At 54.5% G+C, this 14,263-nt stretch overlaps 4 protein-coding genes across 4 annotated transcripts; 2 read left to right on the top strand and 2 right to left on the bottom strand.

Moving 5' to 3' along the window:
- Nucleotides 1–399: 399 nt before the first annotated feature.
- On the top strand, nt 400–3,449 carry TRIREDRAFT_46446 (uncharacterized protein; the record flags this gene model as incomplete). Its single annotated transcript, XM_006963516.1, has 2 exons — nt 400–2,622; nt 2,685–3,449. Coding segments are annotated over exons 1-2 (2,193 nt in total), but the record flags the coding sequence as incomplete, so codon positions are not given.
- A 932-nt stretch (nt 3,450–4,381) lies between these two features.
- On the bottom strand, nt 4,382–5,797 carry TRIREDRAFT_46443 (uncharacterized protein). Its single transcript, XM_006963515.1, has 4 exons — nt 5,366–5,797; nt 4,905–5,253; nt 4,685–4,868; nt 4,382–4,575 (listed from the first exon to the last, which is right to left on the bottom strand). The coding sequence occupies exons 1-4, from the start codon at nt 5,624–5,626 to the stop codon at nt 4,401–4,403; spliced, it is 969 nt and encodes a 322-aa protein (XP_006963577.1). The 5' UTR covers nt 5,627–5,797; the 3' UTR covers nt 4,382–4,400.
- A 1,985-nt stretch (nt 5,798–7,782) lies between these two features.
- Nucleotides 7,783–9,138, bottom strand: TRIREDRAFT_120923 (glycosyltransferase family 32; the record flags this gene model as incomplete). Its single annotated transcript, XM_006963597.1, has 2 exons — nt 8,002–9,138; nt 7,783–7,848 (listed from the first exon to the last, which is right to left on the bottom strand). Exons 1-2 carry the CDS (start codon nt 8,935–8,937, stop codon nt 7,783–7,785), a joined length of 1,002 nt encoding a protein of 333 aa, XP_006963659.1. The 5' UTR covers nt 8,938–9,138.
- A 2,313-nt stretch (nt 9,139–11,451) lies between these two features.
- TRIREDRAFT_58550 (uncharacterized protein) lies at nt 11,452–12,659 on the top strand (the record flags this gene model as incomplete). The annotated part of the gene is made up of 5 exons (XM_006963776.1): nt 11,452–11,761; nt 11,908–12,098; nt 12,169–12,236; nt 12,326–12,449; nt 12,504–12,659. The coding sequence occupies 5 exons, from the start codon at nt 11,452–11,454 to the stop codon at nt 12,657–12,659; spliced, it is 849 nt and encodes a 282-aa protein (XP_006963838.1).
- Between the last annotated feature and the right edge of the window lie 1,604 nt (nt 12,660–14,263).

Genomic DNA, 14,263 nt, shown 5'->3' with positions numbered 1-14,263 from the left:
CTCTTCCCCCATCCCACCGCTGCATAGCATCAGATTGTGCTCTCGCCCAGTCTGGCCTCCACCAGCGCTGCTTCGGCAGTTGATAATGGCGGTCTGAGTGGCTGTCTGGCTGCCCTTGTTGCCGTGCCGTGGTCGAGCTAGCAGACGAGAGAGAGAGAGAGATCGCGGCGCTTCCCAATTGCTTCCCCACACCCGCCCTCCCCCCTCCCCCAGATTGTCGTCCCCTTTCGAGGAGCAAACATGCCCGCTGGAGCTGCAGTGCAGCCGCCGTCCTCCTCACAACGAACCCGTCGACGGGAGCCAACCCGCACCGATAGCTTCCATGCCGCCGAGAGCCAGCAGACTGATGACAACATGCCAGCATCCCGCGAGTCTGACTCCCGCCATCGCAGACGTCGCCGAAGAGACGACTGGGTCCGCACGAGCAACGACAACATTCTCTATCGCCCGGACGCCCCTGTCGCCGACGCTTCCGCAGCTGCCCTTCCCGTCGCTGCCGCTGACGATTCCATCGACCCCATTGGGCCCCGAAGGACGCGACCTCACTCCATCCACGTCGTCAGCTATCCCTCGGGCTACGTGCCTCGTGAGCTGCGCACCGGAACCTCCCCTCATTCATCGAGAGCCCGTCTCGAATCTGGCGGCAGTCCCGCTCCCAGTGCCCCGAGATCGTCGAGGCCTTCTGCTTCACTGAGTTCCAACGCCAGGACATCGGAGTTACCCGTCCGCCTGGCTCTGACTCGATTTTTCCAATCATTGGCGAGCGACTCTGTGTCCTCAGTCGACGTCCCACAGCACACCGCATTCCCCGTGGGTATCCAGGCCATCCCGGCTACCGAACACCGGTCCGAGTCTCGCCATAGCAGCAGCCGCGCCCATCGGCCCCGTAGCCACCAGTCGCATCGCTCTCAAGAGACCACTTCATCGTCTCGCAGGACCCGTGAGCCAAAGCAGCAGGGCTCATCCACTAGAGACCGTGACGCCGCCAACAAGCGCGAGCGTGATCGCCGAGGAGACAGTCGCGAACAGCAGCGAGAGCGACAACGCCACAGGGCCTCTTCAAGGTCTTCCAGGTCGAGGCAGAGGCATCGCGCCAGCAGCAACAGCCGCAGCCGCCACGCTAGCCGCCACTCCGGCCATCAATCCACTCGCACCCGTCAGTCTTCTCAGCATCGCCGCTACCCCCCAAACAGCATGGCCACCGCCAGAGCCGCGGTGCCCATGAGCACCTATCATCTAGGCCACCACAACAGCTTCACATCCATCCGAAGTTCAAAATCCAGCGTAAATGCCGTCGTGACCGAAGTGACCAAGCCCGTCGCCACAGGCAGCGGAGTGTCCTGCTCCATTCTCCTCGCTGAGCCCAACGTCTTCCTGTCGGGCTTCGACCACAACGGCCATGAGCACCGCGAAGCACGCGCCGGCACTGCCCTGCTCAGAGGCAAGCTGCAACTCACCATTAGCAAAAATGTCAAGATCAAGGCTGTTCAGCTTAAACTGGTTGGCCGCGCGCGGACAGAGTGGCCCGAGGGCATCCCGCCGCTCAAGCAAGACTTGTATGAGGAGGAAACCCTACGGACGCAGGTCCTCACATTCTTCAACGCCCTCAATGAAGGATGGGAGACAGAGTACGGTAACCAGTGCACCTACAAGCTCAAGGGTGGTTCCGCAAACTCTAGCAGCACCATTCTCACCACATCGCCCGGCGTCTCACCATCTCCGTCGTTGCGAAACAATCTAACGGCCAAGGAGCTAAAGAAGCTTTCTCTGCAAAATGTCCAGTCTCGCAGCTTTGGCAAGGGCGAGAGCGGCGTCGTGACACCCACTCAAGCCAAGGGCTTCAAGGTGTTCTACCCGGGCGTCTACGACTACTCCTTTGAGCTTCCCATCGATCATCACCAGCTCGAGACCACCAAGCTGCAGTATGCCTCGGTCAAGTGGGAGCTCCAGGCAAGCATTGACCGCGCCGGCGCCTTCAAGCCCAACCTCCACGGCTCCAAGGAGGTCCCCATCATTCGCCTGCCAGACCAGATGTCTCTCGAAATGTCTGAGCCCATTTCAATCAGCCGCCAGTGGGAAGACCAGCTGCACTACGACATCATGGTTTCGGGCAAGAGCTTCCCTATTGGGTCCAAGATTCCCATTGCCTTCAAGCTCACTCCCTTGGCCAAGGTTCAAGTCCACAAGCTCAAGGTCTACATCACCGAATCCGTCGAGTACTGGACCAGCGACAGGCGAGTGACGAGAAAGGACCCCGGGCGCAAGATTCTGCTCCTCGAAAAGACGGCCGGAAAGGAGCTTGACCCTGCATGGGCCTCGTCCGAGGTCGTTACAATCCGCGGAGGTGAGCTCACGGAAGAGCAGCGCCGTGCTGCTCGTGAAACCGCCGCGAGAAGGCGAGCCCACGAAGCCGCAAGGCGGAAGCAGGCCCCAGAACCGCTACCGGCGCCAGTGGATAATCTCCTCGGCGACTTGGACCTGGGCCTGGAGAACATGTGGGGTTCCACCGAAATCGAGGCCAGTGTGCAGATTCCGACGTGCGAGATGATGGCCAAGAACAAGTCTCTTAGACTCCACCCCGATTGCAGCTGGAAGAATGTCAACGTCTTCCATTGGATCAAGGTAGGCCTCTCTTGCACCGTGACGATATACTTGGTGATGCCATTGCTAACATTCCTCCCCAGGTGGTGATGCGCATCAGTCGTCTTGACGCCGACGACCCTTCAGGCACCAAGCGCCGCCATTTCGAGATCAGCATCGACTCTCCCCTCAGCATTCTCAACTGCCGAGCCACCAGGGCAAACACGTCTCTGCCCGCCTACTCCGGCGAGACCAACCGACCTTCGCCGTATCAAGCAGCCTGCGGCTGCCCCGATTCCGCAACAATTGCCATGGAGACTTCACCGAGCTCCTCGACCGGCACACTCCCAGATCCCGAAGCTCTGGTCGACAGCATGCCGGCACCTCCTCAAGCCGCCCACTTGCATTCTGGCGCTCCAGCGGGAAGTTCAGGGGCAGCAGCAGGCCGACAAACGCCGACAACGTGGGCACCTGAACCGGCTCCTCGGCCCATTCATCTGCTCCGAGCACCTAGCTTTAACCCTCCCGCCTTTGATGACGATACGGCGCCGCCTCCGGCAAGCACCATTGTCTACGATGGAACTCCCGCCGATATCCCTCCAATCATGACACCGCCTCCCCAATACGACGCCGTTGTGGGCACGCCCAGCGTCGATGGACTTGCCGACTACTTTACACGACTGGCCGAGTACGGCCTCGGCGATGACCACGAAGGGTCCGGATCGGACGGCGACGAGTCACCCGCGCGGATCTTGGACCGGAGCGGCCGCGTCAACGTAGCACACCCACGAACTCCTGGCGGGAGGAGGATGCCTAGCCGAAGCATGGAAATTTCCCGACCGTCCATCAATCTCAACATGACTGCTCTTCTCCAACAACGCTCCGGTTATGGACGCGAGGGCGCACAAGTATAATGTTTAACCAAATCATATTCTGTTCATTTCGGATCTATTACTTTTTTTCATTCATATTCTCTTTCGACAACATTTCTTTTGTCGAAGCATGATGTCGACGCACGGATGCATAGACGGGATTTTGGGATACCTCCCGCACTTTCTTTTGTTTTGGATACATGACTTCATGAGGAGATTGGCCATTTGCAACTTGGGTATGGCGTTTTGGCGGCGACATGAAAGACATCTAGGAGATGCATCAAACATACCCCGGGGCTGGGATACGGCGGCTTGAATGTTTGTGTGGACATATGAATATGATTGTTTAGAATTTAGTATTTAGTGTTGATAGTAATGATGCGCCGTTGTGCGCTTGACCTGTTCGATTCTGGTGTGATGAGACTTACAGTATTGTGAACATTTCCTGGTTTTAGCATTTAGAGGAGTTTTTGTGTTTTAGGACGAGGAAGATCCACGTCGCCGACTTGCCGGGATTGAGCACTTGCAGTCTTCTCTCAATGTCGATGAAACTTGGTTCAGTAATGGTCTAACCATGAGAGTATCTGATTGGATGAGGCCGTGTATAAGCAAGCATTCGTGAGGTGTTGATGAGACGAGATAAATCAGGTTGTATATAGGTAAGCTAAGTCAGGCTCTAAGGGCTTATTGTACATGTAGATTGACGATCAGTTGAGACCAACTATATAGTGAATAAGACAAAGGCTCCTCGGCTATGGCTGATGCTGTGGCCGTACAAGTAACGTAGTTGAGTCATATCAATAACAATCGTGAAAGGGCAACATCATGCAGAGGTAGTAAAGTCATATAAATACGCTCCTCTCTCTCTCCTCCACCATCTTTCTCTCCTGACGGCTGGTGAACAAAACGTAAACGCTTGAGAAAAAAAGAGACAACGGGAGAGCAAACTCAAGACACAACCTTTGTCCAATCCCTGCACAGCCCAAAGGCCGTCCGACAAAACTTGCCGTACTCAACCAGCCAGTCAAACTTTTTCCAGGAGCCGAGCGCGTGGTGGACGAGGCGGGCGTCTGGATGGGAGATGGGCTTGGAGCCCATGTTTCCGTATGTTCCGCGGCCGGGACTACAAACCAGACTCAGTCAGCTTTTCCTTTTCCTTTTGTCTCTCTTTCTTTTTCTTTGTTCCCGCTTTTTGAACCGTTGTGGACAGGGAGGCGGCAAGAAGTAAATACCTGAATCCCGTGATGGGCAGAATAAGCACATCCTGGACGAGCTTCGACTTCCCCCCGTCCTTTAACCCCGTAAGTGAATTCCACCTAAAGTCTTGACTCTCCCTTGCAAGCCACTGTATCGTCGCGAGCGTCACCGCCGCAGGACCCGTCCTCGTAAGAGGATCAGCCCTGCTATTTCCATTCCCTACATCATCATCATCATCATCATCATCACCGCCACCCATTGCATTTTCCTTCTCCAGCCGGACCTCGGCGCGCAGGTTGTCCATGAACTGGTCCAGCGCGGGATGGCCGGGGCTGGATGCTAGTGCCCACTGGGTGAGTTGGATGGGATACGTGTAGCCCATGCGCCAGTAAGCGTTTGAGGAGGGATCGGTGTCTGCTTCGATGCCCCAGAGGAGGTTGACGACGGGCTGTCTTGCTGTGGTGGTGGTGGTGGCGTTGGGATGGTGGTCAAGGTGGGAGGAGCCGTGGGTTTTGTTGGTGAGGTCATCGGTCCAGGGGGTGAGATCTGCCGGGCCGATCCAGGTTGCTGGGGGACGGAGGGGTTGCGTGTCGATGTCGGCGTACTTGAGGCGTTGTTAGATAGAGATGCTGCATGGGAAAGATTTGTGAAGAAGAGCACACACACACAGTATGTATGTATGGCATGGACTTTCGGGATAAATCATGAATACGTACAACGCCTCCCAAGTATTTGCACGCCAGAATGCGAAAGATGTCTGCCCTCTCAACGGGCGTAAACATGTTCTTAAAGTCACCCATGAAGTCCTTCTCGTACTCATGCATGAACATGTCTATCCCCTCGTCGTCCCAGAAAAAGTACGCCATTGCGGCAGTATCGGCATGGGGGGACACTGCATGTTCGAGCCACTGCTCGACCCAGGGAACGACCTCGGGCTTCCATGTGTTGACTTTGGAGGATGGACCCGTCTGGTGCATCAGCAGCGGAATGTTGGAGTAGGCGAGGCGTCGGCGTCGTCGCTCGGGGACGGAGAGGGCGGCTTTGGAGGCGAGGAGGGCGGCGTCGAGGATCGTTTTGGGAGGAGGCTGGGTGGGTGGGATCCAGGCTGGGGGAATGTACCAGGCTGTTTTTTTTTTTTGTGGAGGGTTAGTTCACATTGTTTCAAGGTGATCAACAAATTTTCGAGGACTACTGGGTAGGTAGGTATGAGATGGGTTACGTGCGGCTTGTTGTTGTTGTTGATGATGGTGATGTTGATGGTGATGTTGATGGTCCGGCATCCGGGAGCCGGATATGGGAATGCCACCAAATCCGAACGCCACCAAAGTTTAAAGGGGGGGGGAGCAAGGACAGCTTACCTCCTCCGATTCCGTCAAAGGAATGAATGTGTTTCCACACCAGCGGGTGCCGCTCCTCTAATTCTCCGGCGTCAAATGGCTGCGCTGGCTGGTCATGCCGGCCTGGGAGCATCCAGAGGGCCGCCGCCGCAGAGGCCAGCCCGGCGAGGAGCATCAGCCGCAGCCGCCGGCGGAACAGGCTGTGCGGGAGCAGCATCGGATGAATTGGCTTGATGATAGGTACCTAGAGGCCAAGATGGCGCCGACTATGACAAGGAGAAGCAAGTGCTAGAGGTATGGTAGAGGCGCTTGTAGCACCGAGCTGAATGATGTGGTGGAGGTCTACGAGAGTCTCGTTGCATGTGAAGCTTGAAGGACTTGGGGCTGAGGATGATTGTTCCGCTGGAGGGGCGCTGGTTAGGGGTTACGGCCTGTTTCTCTAAGTATGTACTGTAGCTGTTAGGTAGAGACTGGGATTTCTTAGAGCGTGATGCTAGCAGAGACAAGGGGTGGTGCTTTGTCCAAGGCAGACCAGACCAGACCAGACCACAGACGCAGAGAAACCACCCCCACGACGACGATGAGTCCAAAATCCAACACGCGGCAGGTCCTTTGAATAGGATCAGCAGGATATGCCAACCAAAAGGACCATCCGGGGGGTTGAAGGGAAAGGCCAGGGCTTCGATAGATCGTTCTCGGCCCTTTTCCGAATCTGCTGGCGGGAGCCTTGAATCGTGTTAAATCAGAAGAGAATAGGGACCTTTCGATTCTGATTCGAGTCGAGACCTCCCCAGCTGCGGCTGTCATCGCGATGGCTTGGGTGGCGCAGCCGAGACGGGAAGAAAACGGGGCTGCTGAACGGGGAGGGTGAAAGGAGGACGGGAGATGAGGAGACGTAAAGATGATGAGATTGATGGACGATTCACTTTATATGGTGGGAAATGTGCAGAACGGTTTGAAAACGAGGCAGTGTGATGTTGGGCGAGGCAGGAGAGTAGCGGGCATAAGTGAAGAGACAGAAGACGAAGATGGTGAGGCAGGGAGTCGGATGCCAGTACCGGGTACAGCACAAGACAGACCCTGTACGGCTCGAACCGACCGCTTGTCTTCGGCTTCTCTCCCCTCTAACGCGTACCTACTCGCAGCCCATGCCTCTTCGTCGAGTACCCATCAGGTAGTCACACGGCAAAAGTCCACCTGGGGAGAACCACTTGGATACGCGTGTAAGCCGTAGTTGCTCTCCTGCGCTAACACCCCACCACCGCCGTACTCACAGGTAGAGCTGACGTCTCTCAGCCCCCTCCCCCGGCGCAGGACTCTACCGCTACGCAACCTTTGGTCTACTTCCTTTAGCTCCAGATTCAGAAAGCTTGGCAGTGCAGATCCAAAAAGCTTAGCCACTGGCATGTATCGTTGGTCTGGCCCCAATGTACCGGGCACTTTGTCCTGCTAGGCTTGCGTTCTCTCTGACACACCCCCCCTAATAGTTTTGCCTCGATCTCCGTCGGAATTAGCAGTGCAAGCATGCCAGACGCGCAAGCGGGCTGAAATCGTATAAGATGATTGCTGTGAGGGTGCCGAACAGCCGGTAATGCATGGTTGAGGTCGAATGAGATGAGAGCCGATGGAAATCTCCGAGTTGTCTGTCGTACGATCTGGAAGTGGGAGTGGATGAAGGTGAAGACCATCAACACTCTACGTTCTCAAGTCAAAGTAATTACACAGACGCAAGTATATACACATTCAGGATTTATCATGAAATTTTAGATATATTACAAAGGAACTATCAATTACTTCTAGAAGATGTGAAACTCCAGTCGCGGGAGACCTTGGGGGCCTGACCTCGCGAAATCCGTGCTACGCTATTCGATTTGTTGCCCATATTCTCAGCTCCAATTATACAGTTTCCCAGCTCGCAGGCATGGTTATACAAGCGATCGATCTCCCATGCAGCTCCCACACACCCTCCGTAGCATGACCCTCCTCTTTATCAACACCACCAGCATGACACCTACGCAGAAAAACACAATCTGGTGCAGCCTCCGTCCAAGCGACATGATGAACCTCGCATCGTACGAGTGCCACGACGAGCTCCCCAGATGCTCGAATATCGGCGTCTTCACACGCCCGTTAAGGCTGTGCATCGGCCCCGGCAGGATCTTGAGCTCGCCCCGGCCAGGCTGCGGCTGCGCGGCATGCACCACCGAGGCGTAGTGGCAGCCCGTGCTGAACATGACGGTCGCGTACGGCAGCCCCAGCCAGCGCTTGTTGTACGTCTCCAGGTTGCCGACGAGGGCGCCGACAAAGTCGTTGCGCCTGCTGGCCATCATGAAGCCGATGGAGAAGCCTGCCGGATAGGCTTCAGGGGCGACGAAGCTGAAGCGGCGGAGGGGGCCCAGGGCCCGCGTGCACTTGAGGTCCATGTCCAGCACGACGCCGCCGTATTCGTAGAGGAGCATGTAGCGGAGGGCATCGATGCGTTCGACGGGATACGCGTAGTTGTCCCACATGGGCTTGAGGTCGGGGAACTTGTCCTCGACGAACCGCGAGGCCGTCTCGTCGGTCCAGATGTGCGTTTCCCAGCCGGGGTGGATGTCGATGCAGCTCTGCACCGTCTCCTTCCACTCCGTCCTCCAATGCGTGCCATGGCTGCCGAGGGCGATGTGGTGCAGCACGGGGGGCACCAGGTCCTCGTAGGGGGCGGCCGAGAGCTGGTTTATGCTGTAGTTGGCAAAGGTGACGTCGAAGGCATCCCGCTGCTCGGAGAGGATGAAAGTTTCGTGGTCGGCGGCCCAGCTGGCGGGGAGGGCGAGCAGTGTCCCGGAGGTGTAGAGGAGATGGCGGAAGCAGAAGATTGCCGCGAGGGAGCTCAGGATGGCGAGCCAGAGGAGGGTTCGTGCTCTTCGTTCGAGTCGTATGTTGAGGTAGCCGGCGTCGTGGGCTTTGAGCATGATGTCAATGCTAAGGGGGCTAGCGCTGGGATGATGTCCAAGGAGAAAATGAAGGGGATGAATGAGTGAATGTCGAGTGAGTCGAGGACAAAGGAGAAGAGTTGATGGTAAGTATGTAGTTGATTATAAACAAAGCGTTCAAGAAACATGGAACCAAAAGAATGAACGAAAATAAATGGATCTCACTTGCACGTTGATACTCTGCAGACCATGATTTGCCTCAGGATCAACAGATGTCGTGGATAGCCAAGGAGGAGAGTCGTGTCATGTTTTCAAGACATCTCGAGAGCAGCTAGTCTAGGAGCCTATTTCAAACGAACAACTTGCCTCGTCCTTCCATCCCATCACTCACTCGGACCATCTCGTACCTCCGGCCTGCTCTGGCATAGCCCCCCCCAGTCCCGCCCATTCACGACTCTCCAGTAGCGCCTCATTGGATACAAATGCGCGGCTTGCAAGTGAAGGCCAGAGAGAGATAAGTACAACAAGGGGCTTTGCCTCCACAGCCCAGGGAGCTCAAGTACGAACGAGCTGGCGTGGATCGCTAACCGTACCCGGGATTACGACTATGGCTGCAGAAAACGAAAGCCCCTTGGAGCACTCACCCCTTACCCGCTGCTTCTGGCCGGTGCCATACCGGGGCTGCATACCTGTAGGGTGATGAGCCAGATCAAGAGGGCCGAACACCAGAGACATCGAACCATTGTGTCAGTTTTCGTCTGGTGCTTACAGTCCAGGATGAAGTCTCATCTTTCATATACAGCCTGCACACTTCTCTCCTACTAGATCAATAATATAGCGCTTCTACGGATCGAGAATCTATTTACGAGTACATGGAGCCCCGGCTTCGACCGCTAAGGCTGACCGACAGCAGCCCTGCGATAATGGGGATAGTCTAGAAGGGAAAGCCATTGGCGTCCTTCCTCTGCCAAGGGATGTCCTCAATACATTCACTCCTGGGGACTGGCTCGTCAGAGTGACATGATGGGAGTCTGCGCTAATCGCTATGGCTTGACTCGTACCGTCAGCAGCTTAATTTGTGCTTTTCCTGAAGAAAATGGGCTTCCTAATGGAAGGAAGCACGGAGCAGCTAAAGCCGACTATTCAGTTGTTCTCGCTAAGATGCAAGGGTTGGTAAACAAGCCTTTTAGACCCCAAAGTCTCCGTATAATGCACGGCTCGGCCGCCGAACCTCGTCCGTCAAAAGTTCGTCCGTTTCTCCCAACGGCAACGCCACCAAGCAGTTCCAGTCCCCTTACAGGCGGCAGCATGATACGTGCCGGCCGGGACGCATTGCCATCAATCTCTCTTGTCAATCTTCTTTGTAAGGTACCATCATTGCCGGATGGAGGTGCGTTGGGTTCGGCACTTCGGCATGGGGAATCTGTGGCTTGTTCTTGGCCCAGAGATGCTGGCCTTTGGCTTGGGATGATGCCAGGCAAATGCTACCTACCTAGGTATTGACAGATCGTGACTATGATACTTACACTATAGTCCAAGTGGTAATAGTTGCGTGCACGTACTCGTAGGCCATTGACGAGGTATGCGTCTAGACCCTGGATATTTTTTCCTCTTTGGCCATGTGAAAGCCATTGTCTCTGAGTTGATAAGGGGGGCTGTGCGTAGTATAGTCGCATCCAGCACGCCTGTTCCCCTGCAGCCACGAGTAAGTTGGTCAAAATTGGCATCTCGGGAATCTCGACGCGGCTGTCGAAACTCGCCAAGTCTTGTCGTATTATTTGGCGTATTACTATATCAGTAACGAGTCCAAAGGGCCAAGTACCCGAAGCCCAATTCTTCAACCTGTAAGATCGTCAGGGTTTGTCGCCTCGACAGGGATCACAGGCGGGTCTTTTTCGTGTCAAACTCATGCAACAGGCGTGGCTAATAATCGAGCGGTGCCCTTGTTTTGACTGCAGACAAACTCGTGCTTCTATGTCGTACTAAATACCTTTGGGTATTCTTGCTTTGGATCCTCGAGGCAGAAGAAGTCAAAGTACGTACATGCATACAAAAAAGCTGAATGCGGTTGCGGCACACACCCCCCCCTTGGGACGAAACCGTCGAATTAGCATGCAGTGAAATCCAACCCTTGCCGTTGCAAATCACCAGCCTCACAATTGGACCCAGAAGAGCTGCCAAGCCAAAGGGCCCGGTTCAAGCCCTCTTTTTGTGGCGTCGTTCCAGAGCGAATGACCTCAGCGAGGCTGTGCTGCTGTTTCCGGGGAAGTCTCCCAATGCCACGTCGGTGTTGCGTGTGTGAGTGTGTGTACAGTATTAGGTGTGTGTGTGTCTCTCTTGGGCACCGGTTTTCTGTTACTCATCAAGCTTACGCAGGACTTGGCAGATCAGACAACTGGTCGTCTCAGAAGCGTTGACGTTTGTCAACTCACTCACAGTCCCGCCCTGACGCGCGGTCCAAGTTGCGTCTCTCTCGGGTTACACCTCTCTCTCTCTCCTATCTCTCTCTCTCTCTTGTCTCTCTTATACTACTACTAGCAAGGGGCTAGGCAGATGGCACGCAAGCTCCGCGATTCCAAAGCCTTCAGGGCCTGCCATTGGCCCGTGGCCACGCGCAGTCGACGCCGCGCCCTGTTCCGGGCGGCCATTGCGGCCCTCGTCTTCCCAATCCTTCTGCAGTGGTTCCTGGCGTACATTGTTGGCAGCGATGCACGGCTTCTGCCGCCGGAGCTGCTCCGCGCAAAGAACCTGCTTGTCGTGACGGCGCATCCCGACGATGAGTGTCTCTTCTTTTCGCCCACCATCTTGGGCATCCTCGATCGGAACCGTGCCGTCAATGGCGGTTTGCTAGTCATGTCGACTGGTTAGTTGTTGTTTTCCCTTCTCTTACTTGCTTTTTGTTCTTTTTTCTCTCATTGTCTTCTCGTGGCTTCGAGTATTCCCCCCCGCGTTGAGTGTAAGAGAGGCTGTGCTGAGACAATCATGTCGCCTATCTTCGCCGGCTACCAGGAAACAACTACGGCAAAGGCGATACGCGCAAAGAAGAGCTCAAGGGGTCGTGTCAGGCGCTTGGCATCAACCCATCAAGATGCGAGGCCTTCAACCATCCTAGACTGCAAGATAATCCCAAGGTCTGGTGGGATACGGCTTTGATCCACTCCATCATTCGGGAGTATGTCAAGAGATGGGACGTTGACGCTGTAAGCTGACCCAAGCAATGTACTATAACTTCATGACTATGCATACTGATGAACATGTCAACCCGAATAGATCATCACCTTTGATGAGGGCGGTGTGTCCGGTCACATTAACCACCGAGCTGTCAGCGCAGCCGTGAGGTAAGCCATATCAGTGTCTTGTGTTGTGCATCTCAGAGCAACACAATGCCTCTCCTGGTCCATCCCGATTACTCACGGTCCCTCTATAGCGAATACGTCACGAGCACCAAAGACGCTCCCCCAGCATACAAACTCGTCACCACCGGAGTCCTCAGAAAGTACACGTTCCTCTTTGACCTGCCACTGACGGCACTGTCCTTCTTCTGGCGCATCGTATCCGCGGCTTTTTACCCCTCCGTCAAGGCGGACTCAGATGTCACATCAAAGGCTCTGCTGGCCAACTCGTTGCATCGTTATGCCCTGACGCGCGCCGCTTTTGCGAGCCACAGCAGCCAGTACTCGTGGGACCGCCACTTGTACATGATTCTGAGCCGATATGTGTGGTTTAACGATCTGAGGAGGATACCCGCGGCATCGTCATGATAGTGCCAATAGCAGTAGCGATTTCCCAGTTAGACATTAAGTAGATATTTCTCAGTCGGATCTGATCAGTCAAGAGACGGCTTTCCAAGATTGACTCGAAAGCTTGGTCTCTCGTCCGCGTACATTCATAACAGCCTTGTCTCTCCTCCTGCATCCATCACAGCCTTTCCTCTGTGGCGCAATTGGCTAGCGCGTCTGACTGTTAATCAGGAGGTTGGAAGTTCGAGCCTTCCCGGAGGAGACATTAGCTGTTCAACTAGCTGTTTCTCTTTTTGGCCCCTGTTATTTATTTTTCTTACCTGTCGTTGAAGTATCAAGTTGACAGGGCTGAGACAGTTTCTGGAACTCTAAGGATGGCAACAAGTTGAGAGGTGTGGCGTTGTCGGTCTTTGGCTTGGCAGCAGTTTGGGGGTAATTCTCATGGCGGTGCAATATCAACTGATGAAAACGTGAGATCAATAGTGCAACCCTGGTCACAACAGACACTACTGAGGAAGATCCTTGACCTTGCTCTCAGGACTATGTCATCTCAATTAGACACACAGCTGAGCCCTCCAATGCTTCAATTGTCGGCACTAGTATGCCGAAGAACATCAGAGCAGTTCGTAGTCCCACCTCGTCAAGTCCAAGTGAATCCCCCATCAAGTATGCCAGGGGATGCATGAGCCACGGGGCTAAAAGCTCCTGCCTCGAGCCAGCATACTAGTAAAGAACGGCTCCAGACGAAAAAGGGCTGAATCTCTGAGCCAGGGGTCTCATTGCAGCTAACGAAATACGACGTATAAGCTTCAAAGGAAGGGTTGTGGATCTAGTGTCAGCCCAGCGATCCTGGTCTGTTCCCATCACATGTTACTGTTGTGTTTTCTGTTCCTGGGGCTAGTAATCCTTTTCAGAGGCTTCATGTATGACACGAGAGTCTAGAACTACCTTTTGCCATTGAGAGTAAGCTACACAATACTAAACCCAACATCGGCTACGGCACACCTCATCTGCCATACCTGGGGCAACTCGTTCGGAACTGACGAAGCACCAATATGCACGTTTCCCTGAATGGTAAAAGCACGCTGCTTACTGCAGTTTGCTTCTAGGCAGGAACATATGCAATTAGCTTCGAAGATTGCTTCTCAAAACACTCAAGCTGCTGCTCCAGTGTTCTAGCTCTTAACAAGAAGCTGAGCAATGAGGCTGACTATTTGGCCGGAGTGGAGATTGGAGAACGCCTTGGGCTGAGATTGTTACTGGAAATGACCACCGATATTGATTAGCTGTTGGCAGGCCAGTCATTAGTGCTCGGCTGTTCAAAAGGGGTGTCTAGCTATCAAGTTGTAAACAAAACGGCCAGACTTCTTGCCATTTGATAACAGTAACATGTGATGATTCCCTAAGGATATAGCTAATGAGGCACTTTTGTAAATACGAGTGTAAGTAGAAAATCTAGACCTTCGGCACTATTACGACTCAGCCACTTCCATCAAGGTCCCAAGCGTCCCGGGATATGGTGAACTGGAAGTAACACAATGACCCAAGTCTGATGACACCAGAACAAGTAATCTGAAGAGTTGCTTGGATGGATGGCATCGCCCCATTCACTGGAATATCAGTGA

Source organism: Trichoderma reesei (assembly GCF_000167675.1).
Source record: "Trichoderma reesei QM6a unplaced genomic scaffold TRIREscaffold_5, whole genome shotgun sequence".
In the NCBI taxonomy this organism is placed as follows: Eukaryota; Fungi; Ascomycota; class Sordariomycetes; order Hypocreales; family Hypocreaceae; genus Trichoderma; species Trichoderma reesei.
This window is presented reverse-complemented; position numbering and strand designations above follow the sequence as displayed.